This window comes from Petaurus breviceps, unplaced genomic scaffold (genome assembly GCF_028583685.1).
Source record: "Petaurus breviceps papuanus isolate PSGF00001 unplaced genomic scaffold, PetGlider_PUasm1.0 77, whole genome shotgun sequence".
Lineage (NCBI taxonomy): Eukaryota > Metazoa > Chordata > Mammalia > Diprotodontia > Petauridae > Petaurus > Petaurus breviceps.
Window position 1 is genome coordinate 5,815,888 of NW_027186492.1, and position 23,257 is coordinate 5,839,144.

At 42.2% G+C, this 23,257-nt stretch overlaps 2 protein-coding genes across 4 annotated transcripts in view; both read right to left on the minus strand.

Moving 5' to 3' along the window:
- CDAN1 (codanin 1) overlaps window positions 1-3,437 on the minus strand; it is a 12,633-nt gene extending 9,196 nt beyond the window's left edge. The window contains exons 1-8 of one of the 2 annotated variants that reach the window (XM_069105848.1): window positions 3,323-3,437; window positions 2,696-3,180; window positions 2,092-2,295; window positions 1,764-1,933; window positions 1,545-1,652; window positions 1,374-1,452; window positions 607-727; window positions 274-383 (exon numbers count right to left, since the gene is read on the minus strand). In XM_069105848.1, the coding sequence (XP_068961949.1) occupies window positions 274-383; window positions 607-727; window positions 1,374-1,452; window positions 1,545-1,652; window positions 1,764-1,933; window positions 2,092-2,295; window positions 2,696-3,180; window positions 3,323-3,412 (1,367 nt within the window). In that variant the 5' untranslated portion in view covers window positions 3,413-3,437. Of the gene's footprint in view, window positions 1-273; window positions 384-606; window positions 728-1,373; window positions 1,453-1,544; window positions 1,653-1,763; window positions 1,934-2,091; window positions 2,299-2,695; window positions 3,181-3,322 lie in introns of both variants that reach the window. The other variant, XM_069105847.1, reaches the window with a different exon arrangement.
- Window positions 3,438-5,117: 1,680 nt separating this feature from the next.
- TTBK2 (tau tubulin kinase 2) overlaps window positions 5,118-23,257 on the minus strand; it is a 250,573-nt gene continuing 232,433 nt past the window's right edge. For both annotated transcript variants that reach the window (XM_069105849.1, XM_069105850.1), the window contains 2 exons: window positions 16,808-18,090; window positions 5,118-13,488 (listed from right to left, as the gene is read on the minus strand). In XM_069105849.1, coding sequence (XP_068961950.1) covers window positions 13,020-13,488; window positions 16,808-18,090 — 1,752 coding nt within the window. In that variant the 3' untranslated portion in view covers window positions 5,118-13,019. The remainder of the gene's footprint in view (window positions 13,489-16,807; window positions 18,091-23,257) is intronic.

Sequence of the window (23,257 nt, forward strand, 5' to 3'; positions counted from 1 at the left end):
AAAAAAAAAAAAAAAAAAAAAAAAAAAAAAGGGAAGACCATCTTCTCAGCCCATCTCCCTTACCACTAAATGACGTGCATTTTTCTGACAGGTGGTTGGGGTACAGTCTATGGCAGAGAAAGATAATGAAGGTTAACAACCCATGTGGGCAATCACATCCATTACTTGGGCTTTACTAGTTCTATGCTCCTGGTTCCCATGGTAACAAACACCACCTATCCCAAAGAAAAACAACTCCTCACCCTCATTCCCAAATTCTGTTTCCCTAATCACCTCTGTTTCTTGAAAGTATGAAAGGCCCGGTCACTAGCAAAGTTTGCACGGTTGTCTGTTTCTGGCTGAAAGGAGACAGCCTGGGCAGGGGGTGATAGCAGCAAAGAGACCTAAAGGAGAGGAGGGGTATCAAATTTAAGCCAGCAGTCATCAGAGACCAACCACAAACTCTCCATGTGCTCATCTCTGCCCACAGAGCTAGCCCTAATCATGACACAAAATTGAAGAGTTTGCAAATTATTTGGTTAAGTCATTGGTATTCCTTGTACTTTGCAGGTCTAAGAAAGACTGAAGTTTTGGGTAAAAGAATTAGGTCCAGTTTAGGGTGAATACCTTAGCAGTGCTGCCTTCATAGGCATCCCGGAGTTGACCCTGCAAAGCAGGAGAGAAGCAAAGCAGGCGCTCATTCTCAGCTAGCAGCTTCAATGTCCCTTTGTCCAGGTGGGAGAGAACCCTGGGGGTGGGTGGAATAAGAATAGTCACAAGAGAGAATAAGCCACACAGAAGCCAGAAGGGTAGGGCTATGAGAACTGGAGGGAACATGAGATTTAAGGTTTAGAGAAGGGATAACTGAGTGGTGAGGTTTGGCTTGGGTGATATACAAAGTGCCTAGAGGTAGCACAGTAAAAGGAAAAGTGGTTTTGGAATCATAAGACCTAAGCACAAATCTTGTCTCTGATGTTCACTATTTATATGATTTTTGGCTAGTCACTTAACATTCCTGGGCCTTTCCTCATCTGCAAAGTGAGGGAGCTAGACTGGATGACTTGAGTTCATTTCCAGTTCAGGATTTATAATCCTATGAACCTTGGGGAAGAGATAAAAGGAGGTAGGGACAGAAAAGCCCAAACACTACTACAGTTCTGAGAGTAAGAAGAACAGTGTGAATATGGGCACAAAAGAAAATAAGTGCTTACAAAGGAGGGCTGGAGAGAACAGGTCAAGAACATCAGGCACAAAAAAGAGGTGAGCCACCAACACATTTATCATGTGGGTTCAAGACTCAAGCCTGTGCCCAGAGTCAAGTTAAGTACTCCAACTGGCTGCCAAGAAAACAGAGGGATTAATGAAGTTCAGGTGACTACACTAGAGAAACTCACTGGAACTGACGCTCCAAAACCTGTACTGCAAAAAACACACAGTCATGGATATTCTGGAATAGTGGCCTCTTGAGGGGACCTAGAGGGATAGGAATGGAGCATTAGCCAAGTGTATTTTCATCTTAGTGTTGACCCACAAGATATTTCTACATGGAATACTCTTCTACTGACCCCCAGGGGTGGGCTCCAAGTCATCTTCTTCAACATTAATCAATCGTCGGACAGTAAGCAATTGAAGAACAAAGAACAGCTCCAAGAAGAGGCTTGGGACCAGATTCTCTGGAGAAAAGTGAGGGGACATGAAAACACTGAGTCCCCTTCACCCCACTGCTTCATCAACTTTTTCTTGTCTTGTTCTCTACTCCAGCGCTCCGGACAGACTTTACTCACCAGTAATACAGGATGAATAGACAATGGCTACTAACTCCAGCCTCTGCTGACAGGAAACCTTGCCAGGGTCTGCAGGTTCTGGTGTAAGGCTCCCTGTTCGACTGGGAACTGCAAGACCAGATTCCAGGGCAGAACTGGCAGGGGTGGGTGACTGATGTAACAGCTTAAATCTGAGGGAAGGTGTTAACCCTAGTCAGTTTTTTCTTTTTCTTTATTCCAGAGTCCACAAAACTCTAAAGGGTATTCTGAAATGGGAAAACCATGCCCAAATAAAGGACCCCACAGTTCCCTGGGGGAAGTGACATCCCAAAGAGAAGTAATACCATACCGCTCCTTTCTGAGCATCTCTCTCTCTTCCTGTAGACTGCTCCACCCTAGAGGAAGGTCAAGGCCCCAAGGACTATTGTCCAAGCCTGGGGTCTGGGAACTTGGGGCCTGGCTGATTGGGGGTGAAGTGAAGCAGGTCTTGGGCTTAGAGAGAGACCGCTCTGAGCTCACCCTCGTGGGATTGATCCTCCGGGAAGGTTTCATCCTGCTAAGAGCAGCCACAGGTTATCCTCAGACTTCTATTTCTGAAGACTTATCCTCTCCAACCCTTTACCATTCTGCCCCATCTCATCACAGGATCACGTTTAGAACTGGAAGGCCATCCAGTCCAACCCCCTTATTTGACAGATGATGAAACTGAAGTCAGGGGAGGGGAGATGCTTTGCCCCAGATCACACAGGTACTAAGGGAGTGGATTTCAGCCTTTAAATCTAGCATCCTGCACTCCAACCCCCCAATTTTTTTCATTCCCAGTCCCGCAGAGAACCCCAACTTTGCTACTGTCCCCTACACGGCCGCATTCCCACCAGGACTTCCATCTGTTTCACTTATCTATGTGCCCCTGCCTAGGGGGGAGGGGACACGAGTGCTGGGGAGGTCCTCACCCAGCGGGGCCAGGGGGCACGGAGCCCACGGGGGGAAACTCCTCCAGGTTGCTGAAGTTCAGGGGCTCTACTGGCGAGGGGCTGGGGCTGCTCGAACCCCTCGGCATCCAGCCCCCTCCCCAGGGCGGGCTGTCTCCGCTGCCCCCCTCCTCAGGCCCTCCCGCACCGCGGCTCCCCCTTTCCCGGACGGGCCCCCTCCTCCTCCCGCCCCCTCCGCGGCGGGCCAGCGGGGACTCTCCCGAGGAGGCCGCCGGGGTCTCGGCCGAGGCGGGGAAGAGCTGGCTTCGCACCCCGCGGCCGCTTCCCCGCGCTGTGCCGGGGCCCCCCGGCCGCCCGGCCGAGGCCCCAGGAGCCTTGGCCGGGGTCGGGGGACCCTGGGGGAGGGCGCGGCTGCTCTGCTCGCGTAGGAAGTTCAGCAGGAACGGCACGAATTCCTTCCGCAGCGGCTCGAGGGGAGCTAGCGCGGCCGCCTCTCCGGGGGCGATCTGGAAGGAGGGAGAAGAGTGCGGGAGGCCGGACCGGGGAGCCCCGCAGCCCGCCAGTACGCGGCCCGCTCCCCGCGGGCCCGACAGTCACGGCCTGCCCTTCCTGGGGAGGGCCCGGTGGCTGCCGCAACGCGCCTCCTACCTCCGTGCCCCAGGCTCCGCACGCCAGCCACCTCACGGCGGCCGCCGCCGTCACCTCCTCTCGAAGAAGCGCCTCCAAAACGGCCGCCATCCCGGCTGGGGCGTCCCTCGGCCACTGCGCAGGCGCGCGCGCGCCGGGAGGCGGGGTCCAGGCGCCTAGCCGCCAGACCGTTGGCCGCCGGAGGCCGTGCAGGCTGCTGAAAACGCGGGGCGAGCAGGGGGCGGGGCGAGCTGCCGGAGGCCATCCAGCGGCCGGGCCGGGCCTGGCGGGGTGAAGGGTGGTGCGGAGCCGGGCGGGAAAGGGAGGCTTTCGAGCCGCGGCTGGGGAGGGAGCCCCCGAGGGGCGTGAGGAGGCGCCTGGGACCGCTCGACCGGGCCCCGCCCCCGGAGGAGGAGGTGGAGCTGGAGGGAGCGCGCGCCCTTGAGGTAGGGAGGAGGAGCGCCCGCCAGCCCGGGAGGGGGCCCGGGCGATCCCGAAGCCGGGCTCGGCCCACATCGTGCTACTTTGCTCGCTTCTCGTCCATAACCTCGGTTTCCTGTAATACAGCGTTTTATTTCATGCATTTACAAACGCGTCTGAGGAGGGAAGGACCCGTCTTCGGGCTTCTCCGGGCCCACGCGGGCGTCCGGCGCCCTCGCTGATTGCCAGCAGAGCCTGTGCCCTCCAGAGCCCCGGGGGCCTCGGGGCAGCCCACACTAGTGGAGCCCTGTCCACTGTGAGTGAAACTTTGGCAGAAACCTGCCTAGTAAAGCTCGCTAAAATTACATGTAATGCCTATAAACTAGACGCGAGGTACATTTAAATGTTTGATCTTGGTGTTTGAGGGTTTCTTGCAGCACAGATGGAGAAGCAATGGCTAGCTCCATTCCCTTATTTTACAAGATGGGGAAACTGAGTCTGGGAAATGAAATAACTTGCCCACAATCACGTGTCACAGGTAGTAAACGGAAGGTAGATTTGATCCCGGGACCTTGGCCTCAGAACCTAGCACATCCTACTGTGCTACAAGAGGCTGCTTCCTCTAGGGAGAAAAATGAGATGCATTTTGGATGTCTCCTTTATTTAAGCCTAACTGGCTTAGAGTAGCTACTTAAATACTTGAATGCTGGTGAGGAAGGTTAAATTTGAAGAAATTCCTAAGAATTAGAACCAGTCCAGGACCTTTCCTTTGCCACAGAAGACCCTCTTTCCTTCTCCCTCATCTATTTTCTCATTGATTTGTTGGAGGGTATTTTCTAGTCTGGTTCCTGGACCTGGCCTGCTGGAATGTTTCTCATCTTCACTGTTTACAGCTCCTAATACCTAGACACTGCCCACCCACCAATTCCTATATTTTTGGTTGTTTTCTTTTTGCATTTACAGAAATCAGTAAAACCTGTGACACAGTACCAAATATGGTAAATTTGGCTGTAAAATCCTATCTTCCCCATGTACATGATACAATTCACTATGACAAAAGAATTTTGATTCTTACCTGTATTTATGCCATTATTATAATGCAGTTTAAAATATATCAAGGATTCATTGTAGTAGGAGAGAAATGAGCAAATAGATCCTCATGACCAGCTTCAGGTAGTTTTAACTGCTGTCCCTTAGAAATCTGACTTGACCCAGAAAGGCAGGTTGTTCTCAATGGCATGAGAAGAGGAACTGGGATTGCCGATGATCACCAAAATCCTCTACAGGATAGGCTCCTAAGCCTTCGGCTGAGGTTACTGAAGAAAGAAATGGGCAACTAATGACAACTAATACCATTAGATGGCACTGACAAAAATTCCAGGTCAAACCAGCCCTGTTAAGACAGTTCCCTTTATTTCAAAGGACAGTTACAGAAGAGACAATGAACTCTATGTCAGAGACAACAATTTGCATTACTAGGCATTACTGTGGTAGCTAGGAAAAGAGAACAGTAACAAGCTGTGTACAAAGCACCCCATGTATTTGCATAAGTCTGGAGTCAGAGCCTTTGGGGGAACTAACTCAAACAGGTGCCATACCAATCCATTGTGACAAACCCTGGGCCAGGTGTGGTGGCAGGGCTGAGCATTCCCCAGTTACTGCTTGACTGCAGATTCTTGGAGGGACAGGGAACTGTTATTTGAATTCAGTGTTGCACAATTAAGGCAGTTGTGGTCCAGTAAAAAGTGCTGGATTTGGTCAGGTCAGAGGACCTGAGTTTAAATCCCATCTTTACCATTTACTAACCTGTTTGGACCCTGGGCAAATCGTTTAGCCTCTCTGGGCATCAGTTTTCCTCATCTAAAATGAGGTTAGACTAGACTTTTGTGTTCCCTTCAGCTCTAAATCTGTGAATCCCATGATTGAATTTTAAATGTGGTTTGGCTGCCAACATCTTCCCCCCTCTCCCTCCCCAACACTGTTTTAGCTTTTGTACAGTTTATCCCTATGGTCTGGGTCTCTAGCATGGTCTGTTTTCACCCTTTATGCAAGGGGAAGCTTGAGGTTGCTTTGGTAACCTGGTAGGTAGATGTAAGAAACATAAAAATAAAATAGAATCAGAAAAAAGATGACTTTTTGTAGCATTTCTTACTCATTGTAACCAAATGGTCATAAAAATGCAGTCAGAGCTGGAGTTTGCATGCGGAATGAATATTTTATTACTAGTTTATAAAAATAAAATACAAAATAATTTGAAAACAGAACTTAAAACACTGTACAAAGCCTTAATATGATACAAATGAGAAAATTAAATAAATAATTACACTTTTATGTACAAACGGCCGATATGAAAGCACTCATGTTTCTGCAGATACCTTATGTCCTTGGTTGCCTGAGCGAAAAATGAAAAAAAAAAGTGGGGGGGAGCGGTGTTTGTAGGGGACACTTTTGTATACTATACCTTTGGGAGGAAAAAATCAGAAGACAGTCTTACTGATGTGCCATTGACAAAAGTACCCAAATACTTTCAAAAAACAGCTTCTCATCTTCCTGGGTCCTATCACTGATTCACAGGGGTCAAGTAGAATCATCAAGTGAGTCTTCACTTAACTTATTTGTCTGATTCAATAAGAAAGAAATCCTACCCTTAGCTTGCTGTTTAAGTCTGATTTAGCAGCCACCAACAATTCACAGCTTTTCTTAAGTTTACTTCCTGGTTCAAAACTGATTTCCTGTTTTAAAAAATTAGGAATGTCTAGGTAAAAGAAAATGGCACAATGATGTAGGTGCTGGCTGTTTCAGGAAAGCAGCCAAAAGCAGAAACAGTATATAACTGAAAAATAGTGTGGGGTGTTCCCCAAAGCACAGCATATGTTGAAGGAAACTAACAAACCCAGACCGAAGCATCTGAAGAATAGACTTCATTCTACTCCCTTTCATCTTTACTCAGTCTGCCTTCTTTGCTGGGTGTCTTTTCATCAAAATCTTGAATGGCCCAATTTTACACTTTTTGGTGCCATCTCTTATCTTAGTAACCAATGCTTGATCCCTTAGGAAAAACCCTGTGAGTAGCTTGAAAAACTAATGGATTGTGAAGTCTTGTGACTTCTTCCACCCCAACTGCCTCTCCCCTCATCCCACCTCCCACGGATTGATATTCAAGCACTGGTCTTTTAGAGTCTGAGAAGAAATAGATCTATTTACCCATTAGAAGTGAGTGAAAATATGCCCACGTGAAAGAAAAATTGCATTTAAAATCAAACTGGCAAAAGAACCTAGTTTCTGTAATGTGAGTAATTTTAGGGATGTGAATTGCAATTTGTATAACAAGACAGTATTATATCCTAAAAGCTTACCTGACTTACTAAGGATCTTCACAGCTAGGCTGTGATCAGTATAATTTCTGCATCCAAATGTGGAACCCAGTATTTATCTGCTAAAGATAGAGGGAAAATATACAAGACAAGTGTCCATAACTTTTTTTGTGCGATCAGCAGCCCCTACAGTGCAAGAAACTATTTACTCAATGACCCGCTTAATTTTTCCCCCATTTTCTAGGTAAATGGGCACCTTGCCAATATTCTTGGGCATCTGGGAAAAGTAGGGCTGCATAGCTCATGATAAAAAGCTTAAGGAAGCAAGTTGTGCCCATCATATCATTTCCACTATACATTAGGAAGACATTCAGAATCCTATTATAACCTCCTAAGGGAACGATAGGAAGAATGCCAAATTATTTTTCTTGAAATTTACTGCTGGAAACAAAAATGGGAAGGAAGGACACAAGGAGGGAATAGGATTCAAGTAATTACTAAATATTTAGAAGACTTGCTCCTTGACTATGGAACTTTTTCTCAGTTTCTATAGGAATTGCAGATTGCAATAAATGCCAAGGTGATGCTTTATTTGGTCATGTTTGTCTTACGAAGAACCTTTGTATACAATTTTTTGGTATAATTAAATCAAATCACTGAATCTCTGCTTCACAGAGGAGCTTGGCTTTATAAAGTAGTGTTATATTCAACAGAAAACACTGGGTTTGGGAGAACATGGGGCATGAGGCTTCCCAAATCATAATGAAATTAGGAAGCATTTACTCCATCGAAATTCAAGAATTTTCTGTGTAGCTTTTGCTACTCTCCCTTACTCTGTTGGGAAACCCAATCGCTGCTTCCATAATGTGCAGTTCCTGTAAGGTCCAAGGTTTGTGGGTAAAAATGCCTACTATTGGGGGGGGGGGGGGGACAGCAAAAATTATTAAAGTTTTCTTAAATGGTGCTGTAAACCCACTCTGGTTACATTCTGCAGCAGGAGTTGGGGGTTCCCTGACACAATAGATCTGACCCATTCCCTCTGAAATTAGATGCTGAAGTTATGTTTCAGTTCAGTCCCCCGTGTTGAAGTCTTGAGTGTATCATGTACCTGTAGGTTCCTCAAGCTAAGTACATGATGATATTGGGGGAGAGCCATGGTGGCTATGTCCCATAAGCATTAAACACTTCTCTCTATTTTTATTTTGAAAACAAGACTAACAAGACTGTATCTGCCTTGTCTACAGGACCAAAGGCAAAGAGAAGCCAAAAAATAAGTTTCTTTTTCTCTCTCAGCACTAGTAGTATTGGTGCTAAAGTGACCATTTTCACCTGAGATGAAGTGCCCAGATACTCAGTGGACATGTATGTAAACAAAAATGGGTATATCTGAGTCTTCCTACTATCAAGATTACAAAAGAACAGGAACAAAACAGAAGTGATGGTTCTCTCATACCTGTGCACTTTTTGTTAGAAACAAAGGAACCAAAAAAAAACAATTTTTAATCTGAAGAGCTTAGTTACCTGTGACCACTAAATTTGACTTACCATTTATGAATAATTTAAAATATCCAAAGATTCAAATGCACTTCCTCCCCCCCAGGCTATTAAATTCTGATTTCTGGTATACTGTTTCCCCATCACTAACCCCCTAATGCTAGGTAAGGAATGAAATTCCCCAAAACAGGATCCCCACCCACCCACCCAATAGAAAAATCTCTAATTCTGTTTCAACTTGGTCACTTCATGTAGAAGTGTTAGTTATGGTTTTAACTATCTGTGTTTTTACATGCATAAAGCTATGCTTTCTCCTTGCAAAATAAATACAACCTTGAAAAACATTAGCACAGAGATCTATAGACTGGAAGGAATCTCATCAGTGCTTCTGTAAGAGTTGAGTTCCTTCCCAGCAGCTGTGCAAAAATGTTCCCAAAGTGCCCATTTACTAAGATTAATCAAGGAGTCTTCTACATAGTCTTTAAAAAATTATACGTGTAGTACAATGCATTAGTAAGCAGCAAAGACTTCTTTTGAGTGAAAAGAGCAAAGAATATAAAGTATATGTTGACTGCATTGGGTTCCAGTAAATACTACTATTTTGCTAGTTATTTGGGGCTTGATTATCTTGGCAACATTTATAGAAAAATGGAATTCAGTTCACACCATGCAACTTAAAATTCAAGTGTAAATACATCATTATCAGCAAAGCCAGCTTGCATAGTAATAGTGAATTAGAGAAATAGTACATCTCTGAACCAGTCTAAAATTCAGAGATTCTCATAATTCCAGGCAGTAGCTTTAAGATTAAATTTTTTCTGACCCAATTTTCTTCTTTACATTCATCACGTGTTAAATCCGGTCCCACAAAAATATCTTCACATGTGAAAACATATGTAGAGATTACCACATGGAATTTTGATTAAATGTCTCAACCAATTTCTAATCCCTGGAAAGCATAATTCAGGACAAGATCATACAGCAATTTAAGGGGACTAAGATGTTTCTATCCATGTCTTCTGCTCAGCTGAAGCAGTACAAAGAACTGGAGAAGGGAGTTTAGGAGGAGTGTGAGTTGATAATTGTGTTAGAGCACCCAGGAACTGCAGGCTGTGAAAAGGTTTGCCTTCCCAACCTCAATTCAGCTGAGGCACTTGAGTTCCCATAATGCAGTTCTGGCTTTTGCCTTACATTTTTGATATTTTTTGGTCTTTGCATTTTAATATAGTTTTATTTGACTTTAATTAGCACCTACCCCTAAACCCCCAAACTCAATATGTTTCTATTTAGGATAATCAAATGAACTGCTTTTATATTAGTGACAGTGGATAAAGGTATGTTTGTCACTGAAGTCTGCAATGTGTCACCACTAGAGAAAAAAAAATGTATTCTTTATGCATCTTAACTTAAAAAAAAAGCAACCAAAATTCTCCCCTCCCCCGCAAAAAAAGTTCTGAGACAGCTCTGTTTGGGAATGACACACTAATTTTAGCCTGAGTGACACTCAACATCTAAAAGCACAAATAATCCAAGCAAGGACAACTATGCTTTAAAAAAAAAAGCCAAAAACATTTATGTCGGATACCCTATATTGGACATGTACTTTTAAATATATTTAATAATACATGAGGGTAGAGCTACTTTGTGGGGTTTCCCCCTAAAAGGAAGCAGAGAGAGCAGAAACACATCTTTGGTTAACTCTTTCTTTAACATGCAAGATAAAATATTCTTACATAATGATGGCTGCTTATCTCTGAATCCTTATGTGTAATATTTGAGGCTTAACAAACTTTGCCAGTGCTTCTTATAAAAAAGCAGGGCAGCACAGTGGAAAGGTCAGGGGTATGGTGGGGAGAACCAAATCGGGGAAAACACATTTAAATGCCACTCTGACTTCAATGCTGATTTGGGGAAAACTCGGCAAAGATGCCAGCAGGAAAGTGAGATGATACATACACTACAATAGTAGCCACATCTGCAACAACAGCTCTTCAAAATGGGTTAAAACTAGCACAGTTCTGACTGGAGAGAACAGGACTTAAAGCAGGCTACTTTTAGCACAGATTAGCCAATACAACAAAATAAAAATTAGATAGCTCTGATATCAGAACCTTATAAAGTACCCAATAAAAGCGAAGAAAGCAAAATGGAATGATATCAGTTAGGGATTCTTTTATCATTTCATGCTAACCTAGCATGGCATTCTCTTTGTCATTGGACTTAAACCATGATCATCATCCCAGATTATCTGCTCTAATCATGACAACAGTACTATGAGATTAATGTGACAAATCTTTGAACCAGTAATACAAACACTTTCAAGTATTTTTTTCCTATTAAAAGCTCTCTTTAAATGAAAATTTAAACTACACTCCTAAAACCTGGCTTATTTGAGAACTGCCAAACCCTTAAACCTTATATGGGGAAGGCAGAAAGAATCTGTCTGAGGTGTCACATGCCAAGAAAATATTTTCAGAAAATGAAGACGCAAGGCCCAAGTGTATTTGAGGCACGCAATAGAAAGGGGATTTCACCATCTGCGGTCTATAAATTACAAATGGAGAATGAGAGTGAATTGAGTTTATACGTATATGTCTATATATATATATATTTATAAATATTTATATAATATAATTTACCATGAAGACATGCAAGTGTTGTTATAGCAACTATTATACAATATAATACAAAGAGATCGGCCTTGCCAACGTTACAGTTGCTTCAGGAACAGCAGGTATTCCCTACCTATTGCATTCCTCTGTAGTGCTTGAAACCCAAAAGAAATTAAGGTTCCCTACTATGCTACATTACTTAGAGGAGACAGTACACACATGGAGTGTTTTTTTTAAAGTCCAACATAGAAAAGTTCAGTGCAGCTTCAGGGCTACATTGATGCAGCATCGGAACATATTTACTCAGAGAAGAAATATTCCTTTTTCGAACCAAGGGAATGAGGTTTGGCAACAAATACAAGGTTAAAGGAAAAAGCACAGATGTTTGCTGGAAGGCAAGTATCAACAGCAAGCAGACCCATTTATCTGACCCTGATAAGATTTCCACAACACCCAGTGTGCCAGGGACAGGGAGTACAAAGAAGGCCAATTCAAAGTCTGGGGTCATTTCATTTTGGCTGGTCCCTTTTATGGGGAGAAATATATGATAGGAGGGTTCCCACCAAGTCCTCCATAGTTACTAATTGGGACCATACAGAAATTGGGATGGGAAGCTCAGCATTGTTAATCTGAGGCACAGAGGTATGACCTGCTAGGAGCAAAAGATGGATTAAAAACCACCAAAGATAAGTATTTAAGCCTGATCTTCCAGCTTTATTTCCCCAGACACTCAATTCTGATTATTAGGTAACTTACCAAATGTAAGGCTTGAGGATTGTCTCCCTCAACAGCATAAGCAATTCTCTTTCCTGGGGGGCAAGGGGAGGTAACCCTGAGATGTAGAAATGGAGAAGCATCCCAGTGTCCCTTTCCCATTTACTCTTTCTGGAAACATCTTGGAGGGTGACACTGAAAAAAACTAGTGCTCCAAGGAGTTAGGGAATGAGAATCATAGTAAGGTAAATTTACAGGCAGGTGGGTTCCTCCACATGAACTCTCATACCTCTTATAACCCTTTCATAGTGCTTTAGTGTAAAGATCCAGGCTTCCAAAACAATCTGTGGACATTCCCAATCTCTCCTATGTATTCCAGAAAGAAGGTCTGTAGTTATCTGCCAACCATATAGAAGTGGTGAGCCATACTGCTGTTGCCTCAAAGGATAATATGAGGAAACTAATAAGTTTTCTGGATTTGAAACAGCTGAGGAAAGTCCTAGCAAACATTGCTAAAAACTCTTTAGCATATGGTTAAAATATATATTTTAAAAGATGATCCTGGTGAGAGAAGGAAGAATGAATTGTGTGGTCAAGACAGGCTCATGAAATTAGATTCTGGAGAGGTCACTTGGACTTGGAGCAAAGGTTACACAAAGACCCAACACACCACATGGATGTATAAACAAATAACTCATCGCCACAGACAGCATATTTTCTTAAACAAACTAAAATGATCTCAGCAATACCAATTATCAAAGGTGGGGAAACCTTGGATGAAAATATTAAAGAGTTTTCAGATTTTAAATAACCATTTAGTAAAAAGTAGGCCAAAAATGCAAACTTCATTCAGCCTCCCCCATGACTCTTTCTTTTTAAAAGCAGCTAAGAAATTAGAGATTACTGGATTGGGATAGTTTTACCCAAATGAGTTTGCTGGACTGCCCCTTTGCACGCAAATAAACTCTTTGATTACTGATCTGCTTGCTGCCTGCTTTTGGGTAATTCTTTGTAACACATTCTTTTCATAAATAATTTATCATGTTACTTTCTTTTGCAAGTGAAGGTCAACACTGATTTTTTTTTTAAATATACAGTACACGGACACAACATGCATCAGGTTTAGGAGGGTTTCACACCTGTGATAGGGACACAGCTTGGTTCCTATCTGCTGAGTTTACTGGCTGACTTACTCTTCCCTGGGGGAGTTTTGGGACTGGCAGAGTGGTGGTAGAGGCTGCCAGATCCTTTCATGCCATTCTTGCTGGGTTTAAGACAGCAGTGCTCCTGTTGGCAGGACCTCCTTGAAGATGAGGATCCTGAGTGGCTGGGAGGTGATTTGCTTCTCCCCAGATGTGGGGATGAACTCCTCTGGTCATGGTGGGGCCGTCCAGCCCTGGATGGTGAGGAACTTGAAGTGCGGGGTAAGGAAGAGCTTCGTGGGGAGGCGCTGGGACTTCTCCGAGGGACAACTGGGCTCTTGGGGGGTGTTTTTGGACTGTGAGGGGAGCCAGGACTCTTACACTGAGTAGAGCCCCGAGATTTCTGAGATCCATTTTGAAGAATTTGAGCCAGACGGGAGAAAAGGTCTGAGTCAGAGTTGCTGCTCCCTAGGACTTTATACCTACGTAACCTTAAAAGAACACAAGATGATTATCTTGATATTCACTTCAGTAGAATATGTAAAAATCTGCAAATTATAAATACCCCAAAACATGCATAAATATACTTTACATGTGCCAAATGTTTGTGCCATTACAAGTACATATTATTTTGGGGGATACAGAGGATCCCATTGTTCTGCTTTTATTTTTTAATATTTTTAGGAAATTTTATAAGTGTATGATCATGTGATATTGGTTAAACCATTTAGTCTGAGGATGTCTACATGAAATCTTAACATGATGCTGTGAATCCTCCATATGAATTATACTCATCAAGAAGAATAAAGGCTATAACTAAAAATATTTTAGCCACATTTAATAATTTATAAAATAAAAGTTATTTAATCTCAGTTTCCTCATCTGTAAAATGGTGAAGTTGGACTAGAGAATCTCTTCACTTCTTTCTAGTTAATGTAATTCTATGAATTTGTTAACTTAATGGAACCTTTAAAAACTCCTTATACCACAGTGTTTGAAAAGAAGTATTTGGTTAGATAATTTAAATGTTATAGGCAGCTCAAAAGTCTTCACTTTGATTTATAAAACTTCAAATTGCTAAAGCTCTGCTGCTATAACCTTATTATCCAGCACCTGAAAAATGACCTTCAGGACTATGCTAGCACCTGTAAGAAGCAAGGAACTTATTAATGACATTTGATAGTCACAGTCATATAATGGGTCATCAATAGCTTATTCATTTTCTGGGCTCCTTTTCCCTCTAATTCAATTTCCTCTTATGAGTGTCATGCTATGTTTGGGAGAGTGTTGCTAACCTGCCCCCAGGGCTCAGCGCAAATAGCACTATAATTAAAATTAATTCAACCTGTTGCTTTAGTACCATGGTCCAACTGGGAGGCTTCCAATATTTAGCCTCTGTGCTGGTTTATCCAGTTATATTTAGCATAGTGCTACCACTGGGCCTGCTTACAAAATGTTACTGTGATTAGCAGGAATCACATTGACTTTTATAGCCTTAAAATGATAAACATTTTTAGATTTCTTTAGTTGTTATATTGAATTTATAAGCAACCCAAATCATAAATTCAACAAAGTGGTTTAACAACTATTTATAAACTGCCTAACATGTGCAAGGCACTGTGTTAAAACCTGGAGATACCAAGATAAAAATAACACAATCCTTATACTCAAGAAGCTTCCCTTCTGTTGGAAGAAGGGATAGAACGCATTTGCACCTGGATGAGTATAATACAAGGAAGGGAACAGTGAGGGCAAAGGAGATAGCCAGATAAAGTGGTGGAGGAAGACTGGAGGAGGGATAGAATCCTGAGGAGATCAGTGAAGGCTGGACAAAGGAGATAGCCAGATAAAGTGGTGGAGGAAGACTGGAGGAGGGAGAGAGTCCTGAGGAGATCAGGGAAGGCTGGACAAAGGAGACAGCCAGATAAAGTGGTGGAGGAGGACTGGAGGAGGGAGAGAGTCCTGAGGAGATCAGGGAAGGCTGGACAAAGGAGACAGCCAGATAAAGTGGTGGAGGAAGACTGGAGAAGGGAGAGAATCCTGAGGAGATCAGCGAAGGCTGGGCAAAGGAGATAGCCAGATAAAGTGGTGGAGGAGAACTGGAGGAGGGAGAGAATCCTGAGGAGATCAGGAGGCTGGGCAAAGGAGGTGGCGCCTGAAACAAGAGAACTCTGGGAGGCGGAAATGGGCAGCGAATGCATTCCAGGCACAGGGCAGAGCTGACCCTCTTAAGCCCTTTGTGCCTCTGGTTCATACTTTTCCCTAATGCTTGGAGTGTCCTCCTCATCCTCTAATCTATATCTAATAAAGTCCTATCCATCCTTGATGGCTCAGTACAAATGCTGCTTCTTCCATCAACTTGTTCACCCCTGGTTTCTTCCAGGTAGTAATAGTCTTTTCCTCTCTTGGGTCTTAACAGCTGGTTTGTGATTCACAAATAATTCTGAATTATAGTAATACATGTATCATAACCTTGGAGGTTATGTAGGTTATACTACTACATACTACTTGGATTCTAAGTTTCAGAAGGTTAGGGACCAAATAATACTTCATTTTTGACTCTTCCTCAGTGCTCTGCATGTGAAAGATGCTTAAGAAATTATTTTAGTTGAATTGATGTTAAAAGGAAAAGAGAGAAAATCTGGGTGATGAACCCTTGAAAATAAAGCCTTATATATCTAGAGAAAATGTATATGGTAGATTTTAATGTCTCATTTAAATAAATTCACTGTATTTATTGGTAGTGTGTGATGGAAGATATTCCCCATTCTTTGAGGTCTGAAAGATTGCTTCTTTTAGGTTCTGGTACTTTCAACTTAATGCTTAGTTACCTTCAGCTCATGGTACAGTGAACTCTCTATCTAAAAAAATTTTAAGATACAAAAATCTCTTATACCCAAAGGGAGATTTGTTGATAACAAATACAAAGGTGAGATACTACATGTAATTTCAAATACTTGTTTCTTCATTTGTTCCTGCTAAATAGCTTAGGGCCTCTTTCTCTTCCTTACTGATTTTTCTACCCTGGAAACCTCAGTGCTTCAATTCTCAAGGAAAGAAGTCTTTGATATCACACTGTAATCTCCCCCCTTCCCCCCTCTAGAACATGTCTTAAGACTGTTTAAAAATATAGTTATACCATAAATTAATTGCAAATACAAAACAACTTTATATGCAAAACCTGGTAAAATCTGTCATAGGATTTTTTGTTTATAGGAATTCATCTTAATTTGATCAGGAAAGCATCAGGGGCCATCTGCCAAGATACAGAAATAGTTTTTTTTAAATATAGAGCTAGATATTTATTAAAATGATATTCTAGCTACTTATGGAAGCATTTAGGCCATAAAAATTAGTCATGCTTCTGGAAAGAGAAGGCACGAATATGAATTTCAATGGCTAAGGGATGATAATCGTAACTCAAATAGTGCTTTAAGAGTTACAAAGTGATTTCTTTACAACATTCTTGTGAGGCAGGTCATGCATATATTATTATCTGTATTTTAAAATGAAGAAACTGAGATTTCAAAGAGCTCTTCATCTTCCTGGCATCAAATAGCTAGGAAACATTAGAACCAAGACTGAAACTCAGCTCTTCTAAAACCAGTACTCTTTCCACTCTGCAAGGGGTAACAAAACTTAAAAAAAATGCAGATAAAAACCATTCTTAGCTCATGAGCCTTACAAAGCCAGATAATGAGGGGTGGAGAGCATAGCTTGCTGACCCCTGTACTGTGCCATGTTCTATGACTTAAGAAAGCTTTCTTACAAACCCGGTAACACATATATGCTCTGTCCTTTTGGTCTTACCTGGCTTCTACTCCAGGTCTAGTGGGAGGCTTTCCTGGTGGTGGCCGAGGAAAGAACTGAGCTGAGGCTGAATTACTGACTTGGTCTGTGTTAGCCCAGGTAACTGGCCGTGGAATTTTGCTCTTTCTAGCCTGGGAGCTGAGAGGTGACAGAAAGCTGTCCTCAGCTGACCTGGTCAAGTGAGGGTCTATTGCTAGTCTTGAAAAGGGAGTGAAGACTTCATCCTCAGGAAAGGGAATAGGAACAGCAGCTAATTTCTCCTCTAGTGATTTGTCAGAGGCACTTGAGAGGTCACCAAGAAAAGACTTGAGTTGTCTTTTCTCCACTAGCAGCTTGACTAGATCCGGCTGAAAAGCCTTCTTTTGAAGGAGTTTCTCTTTCGCTGAAACTGGAGAAGAGGTCTCAAAAGTTGAATCTATCTCTTGTGCTAGAACAGGGATGCGACTGTGTCTAGTTATAAAGGATGATCTAATGACATCCTTCCTGGATGTAGGAGAATGTTCATTCTCTGAAATGCAATGGAATAACTCTCCATTTCTAGGGGTAATTTTCTCTTTCTTACCCTCTTGATGTAAAAAAGCAGAGAGATCCCCTTGGTGACTGGGCATACCTTCTCCCTTACTAATATCCTCATCTCTCTGTAACTTGCTTTTTTGTACTACCACTTGACCTATCTGTCCTTCACCATGTGGGTGGATGACTCGTGCTGGAGAAATTTCTGAAGTTGCACCTGCCAGAAGTTTCATTATCTCGTGATTTGTGTCCTGATTTGGCACCACGCAGAAAGTCCGTGTCCTGAATTCTTCAAGAGGTTCTGGAGTAGGTGAATGCTCCCTTTGTAAATCTCCTGGAAGATTAGAAATCTCAATGAAACAGTGCCCTTTGCCTAATTTCTCCTCTTCATTCTCTGAACCCAACACAACAGTCTTGTCTTCAGCTCCCACAGGGAGAGTCTCAAATTCTTTTGTGACCACTTTGATGTTGTTATGGTCCAGCAACTCTTTTTGAACCAAGTCTTGGGATTTGACACATTCCCTAGTGAGGCCTTCCCTTGGAGTGTTATCCTGACCTAGATGATCCAAGGGAAGCACCCAGTCTGTTCTGCTGGCACCACTAGGAAGTTCACCCTCTGTCCCCACCACACCAGACACATTTTCCCTTGGAGAGTAAAGTTCAACAGTATGTTCCAGAGGCTGAAGATCCTTCTTCTCCAAGGGTTGGCCATAATGAAAGCTTCCTGAAGTAGACTGTGTGGATGCCACAGAGGGTCTGGGAATTGTGACCTAAAGTAGGAAAGTAAAGGAAAAAAGGAAAAGTATCAGCTAAAATTATAATTTGGATAAAGATCAACATCTCCAACCTGTTCTGAGCAAGTATACTCAGATGACATGCATAGAAAAGAAGTACAGAAATAAAAGCTAAACATTAACCTTTTAAGTTTATTTTAAAAAAAAGCACAACAGCTGAGAATGAGGAACTAGCAAACATCTTTAGGAACTATAAATAAAATCATCTTCTGGCAAGTAAATGTAAATATCCTGTGTCTTTATACAGGTACCAAGGGAGAAAAAGAATTCATTTTGTCACCTTGTAGGCAATTGCTACTTATCTAAGTTTAATAGGTCAATGCCTCTAGTAAATATAAGTAAGACAAAATGATGCCCTCCAAATTGTCATGAAAGATAAGAGTTCAGTCTCCAAGAATATCATATCTAAGGTTTCCTAAGTTTCTACATAGTAGATTACAACTGGCAATGTAGAATTTGGAAAGGAAGATGATATCAACAGACTAATAAAAAAAAATAAGACCCATTCATATATGGGCATCACTAGCCAAACAAGCTCAAAGTCCAATCTCTTTATTGGAAGGTGTTTACCTCATGCTACCTTTTCACCCAACTCCTCAATGCCCATATGAAGCAGTATGCATATTCTGAGCAGGAGTTTAGACCAGAGTAGTCTCAGGGATTCTAGCTTAGGAAAGTTTTCAAAGGGTAAATCTGCTAGCTGTTATTCCCAGTTCAAAATATTCCCATGTACTGGTAGTTCAGATATTATGCTTTTTGTTATTTTTGTAAACAGAATTCCTTTTTTAAAAAATTCTCTACTTGGAGAATAAAAGAAAATGAATTTTTGTGAGTTTACCTCATAGCCTAATTAATACCTTGCTGAACTCATTATCTCAACTTTCTGTTACATTTATTATTTTTTCTAGGTCCATATAGACATATGCCTTCTGCAAACAGTGATATATAAATTTTAGTCAGCAAATCTTATCCCTCAGTTGCCCCCACAACTCACTGTAATTGCTATCATTGCTAATACTATATAAAAGAGAAGTAGTGAAAGTGGGAAGCTTTATTTTGTACCCATTTTTTGTGGGAATGATTTTATTTCTTCACTATTGTAATATTGTTTTTTTTTTTTTGTTTCAAGATGTTTATTACCCTGCTAGGGAAAAAAAGTCTTCTACTTCTCTTATGATAAACACATTAAGAAATTCCTACCCATCTTTAAAGCCTTACTGAACTCCTACCTCTTTCATGAAGACTCTCTGATTCCATTCTGTCAGTAATGATCTCCCCTCATAAATCTTATGCTGTTCTAAAAATGCATTGATGGGGCAGAGTAGAAGCAGGACTTCCCCGTGGCTCCAGCTTCCACCTTCCCCAATCCATGTAAAAAGGGGAGTCTAAACAAACTTTGGAGCTGCAGAACCCACAAAATGACACAGAGAAGCTAACCTTCTGCTGAGGACAGCACAGCAGGCCAGCAGGAATCGGCCAGCACAGCACTGGGAGCCGAGCCCAGCCCCACCATGATGCTTTAGCCCCAGAGTGGGCCTGACCAGGTGCCAGCATGAGGGACTCCAAATCATCAGCAGCTGTGGGTGTTTCCAGATTTATCAACACATAGATGCAAAGGACAAAGTGAGAGGTCAGTGCAGTCTGAAATTTGGGACATGGTAAGTGGGAGTGCGTGGCTTTTGTCCCTGGGGAGAGAAGCTGCTGAGACGCAGGCACAGCCAGCCAGCGCCATGTGGCAGGTTCAGCTCCTGGCTGGCAGAGTGTAGGGGGACCAAGCACAAGTCTGAGGAGTAATCACTCTTGCTTTAACCTTCTTGGATCTGGATTGTGTGTCCAGCTTGCCACAGCGTGTGGAGACCTCAGAGAGGGCACCCATCTAATACCTCCGGCAGCTGAGAAAACCCCGGATTTTGGGACAAAAGCTCCCCTGTCTAGTGGCAGAGTCCTACTGTGGCAAAAAGCCCAGAAGTCAAGTGACGGAGGGGCGACATGAACAGGCAAAGGAAACAAAGCAGACAGAAGATTCCAACATTAGACTCCTATTTTGGGGACAAAAAGGAGCAAAGCACGGAACAGGAGGAAGACAGTGAAATCAGAACTCCTGCACCAAAAGCTTCAAAGGAAAATACCAGCTGGTTACAGGCCATAGAGGACCTTAAGAAGCAGATAAGAGAAGAGGAGGAAAAATTGGGAAGAGAAATGAAAACAATGCAAGAAAATTACAAAATGAGAGTCAACAGTCTGACTGAGGAAAATAACACCTTAAAAAACAGACTGATCCAATTGGCAAAAGAGGCTCAAAAAGGCAATTGAGGAGAATGCCTTAAAAAGCCGATTTGGCAGATGGAAAAAGAATCTTAAAGCTCAACGAGTAGAATCATTGCTTCAGAATTAGATTGGAGTAAATGGAAGCTAATGACTTTATGAGAAATCAAGATGCTGTTAAACAGATCCAAACAAATGAAAGAATAGAAGGCAATGTGAAATATCTCATGGGAAAAACCACTGACCTGGAAAATAGATCCAGAAGAGATCATTTAAAAATTATCGGACTACCTGAAAGCCATGATCAAAGTAAGAACCTAGAAACCATCCTCCAGGAAGTTCTCAAAGAAAACTGCCCTGATGTTTTAGAACCAGAGGGCAAAATAGTGGTTGAAAGAATCCACCAATCACCTCCTGAAAAAGATGCCAAAAAGAAAACTCCTACCAATATTATAGCCAGGTTCCGGAATTCCCAGATTAAGGAGAGAGTAGTACAAGCAGCCAGGAAGAAACAATTTGAATATTGTGGAAACACAATCAGGATAACCTAGGATCTGGCAGCTTCTACACTGAGGGACTGAAGGGCTTGGAATATGATATTCTGGAGGTCAAAGGATCTGGGATTAAAACTAAGAGTCACCTACCCAGCAAAACTGAGTATCATCTTTCAGGGGAAAATATGGTCATTCAGTGGAATAGAGGACTTTCAAGCATTCTTGCTTAAAAAACCAGAGTTGAATAGAAAATTTGACATTCAGATACAAGAAGCAAGAGAAGTATGAGAGGGTAAACAGGGAAAAGAAATCATAAGGAACTTATCAAAGTTGAACTATTAACATTCCTACATGGAAAAACAATAATTATAACTTGTGAAACTTTTCTCAGTAGTTGAAGGGAATAGAAATATATATATATATATATATATATATATATATGTATATATATGTCTATATATGAGGGTATATGGGCATATGAATACATATGTGAATGTGTGTATATATGTTTACAGGTTGTAGCAGCAAGCACCCCAGCGTCCCCAGGGTTGCTGCCACCACAGGTTCTTAGATTTGCTTTGTTAAAGGAAAGCGACTCAAAATGGGTTAACAAGCTTACTTTAATCAGTCAAATATGTATCATTACCTAGTTCAGGGGAAAAAGGTCAGCACCCCGAACTTCAGAATATACAGACAGAATTATCAAGACAGAGAAACAGATCAAGTACAGTTTTCCAAAACTGTCCAACCATTACATCCATACCAAATCAACATCTGGGTTTTTCAAAGCAGGGGCGGGGTGGGGCTCTCAACAACCAATGGCTTCCCAGAGTTTCATATGATCAAATCACAGAACACTTCTCAAAGTGAGCCCCCCAAACAAAGCTACACATCAGGGCTTATATAGCCTTCTCCTGGCTCAGAGAATGTAACAACCTTACTGACTCACTGGCCAATCAAGAAATATCTACTGAAAAACAAGCCTCCCACCCCAGGCTCCAGGTGCACTTTAGCCTAGGGGCAGGGAAGATCTTAAAAAATTTATACTCCCATTACACAGGTATACATAGATAGAGGGCACAGGACCAATTTAACAGGAAGGGATGATACTTAAAAGGTGAAATTAAGATGTGAGAGAGGAATATAATGAGAGGAGATGGGGAGAGACAGAATGGGGTAAACTATCTCATATAGAAGAGGCAAGAGAAAATGGTTACAATGGAGGGGAAGAATAGGAAGGCAAAAGGGAATGAGTCAACCTTATTCCCATTGAATTTGGCTTGAGGAGGGAATGAAATACACACTAAATAGGGTACCTCACCCTCCAGGAGAGTAGGGGGGGAAGGGGAGTAAAGGGGGAATGATGGAAGGGAGGGGCAGGCTGGGGGGGGAGGAAAGTTGGAAGCACCTATTTTTGAAAAAGGACCGGATCGAAGTAGAGAATACAACAAGTGGGAGGTGGGATAGGAGGGGGGGAAATATAGTCAGTCTTTTACAATATATCTACTATGTTGTTATTTTGCATTAGCCACACATGTACAACCTATACTGAACTGCTTATTTTCCCAGTAAGGGTGGGCGTCAAGGGAGGAAGGGAATGAATCTGGAATTCAAAGTTTTAAAATCAAATATTCAAAAAAATATATATATACGCTATTATTAATACCATTTTACATGTAATTGGGAAATAAGATATACAGGCACTGGGGCATAGAAATCCACTGGAAAAGTCGAAAGGGGTATAGGAGAAAGTATGGGAGAGAGCAGATTGTAGGAGGGAATATCCTGTGGGACTGCTATTTTGGGGTGGTGGGTAGGGGAAAAATGGGGAGAAAATTGTAACTCAAAATCTGGCGGAAATGAATGATGTAAATCAGAAGTTAATAAAGCATTTGGGAAAAAAAGAATGCTTGAAAGTTCTCTATTTTATTGGATGACCATATTTTCTCCTGAAATATGATACTCAGTTTTGCTGGGAATTCTTCGTTTTAATCCCAGCTCCTTTGATCTCTGGAATATCATATTCCAAGCCCTTTGATCCCTCAATGTAGAAGCTGCCAGATCCTGTGTTATCCTGATTGTGTGTCCATGATATTAAAATTGTTTCTTCTTGACTGCTTATAATATTTTCTCCTTGATCTAGGAACTCTGGAACCTGGCTATAATATTCCTAGGAGTTTTCTTTTTGGGATCTTTTCCAGGAGGTGATTGGTAGATTCTTTCAATCTCTATTTTGTCCTCTGGTTCTAAAACATCAGGGCAATTTTCCTTGAGAATTTCTTGAAGGATGATTTCTAGGTTCTTTTTTTGATCGTGGCTTTCAGGTAGTCCAATAATTTTAAAATTATCTCTCCTGGATCTTTTTTCCAGGTCAGTGATTTTTC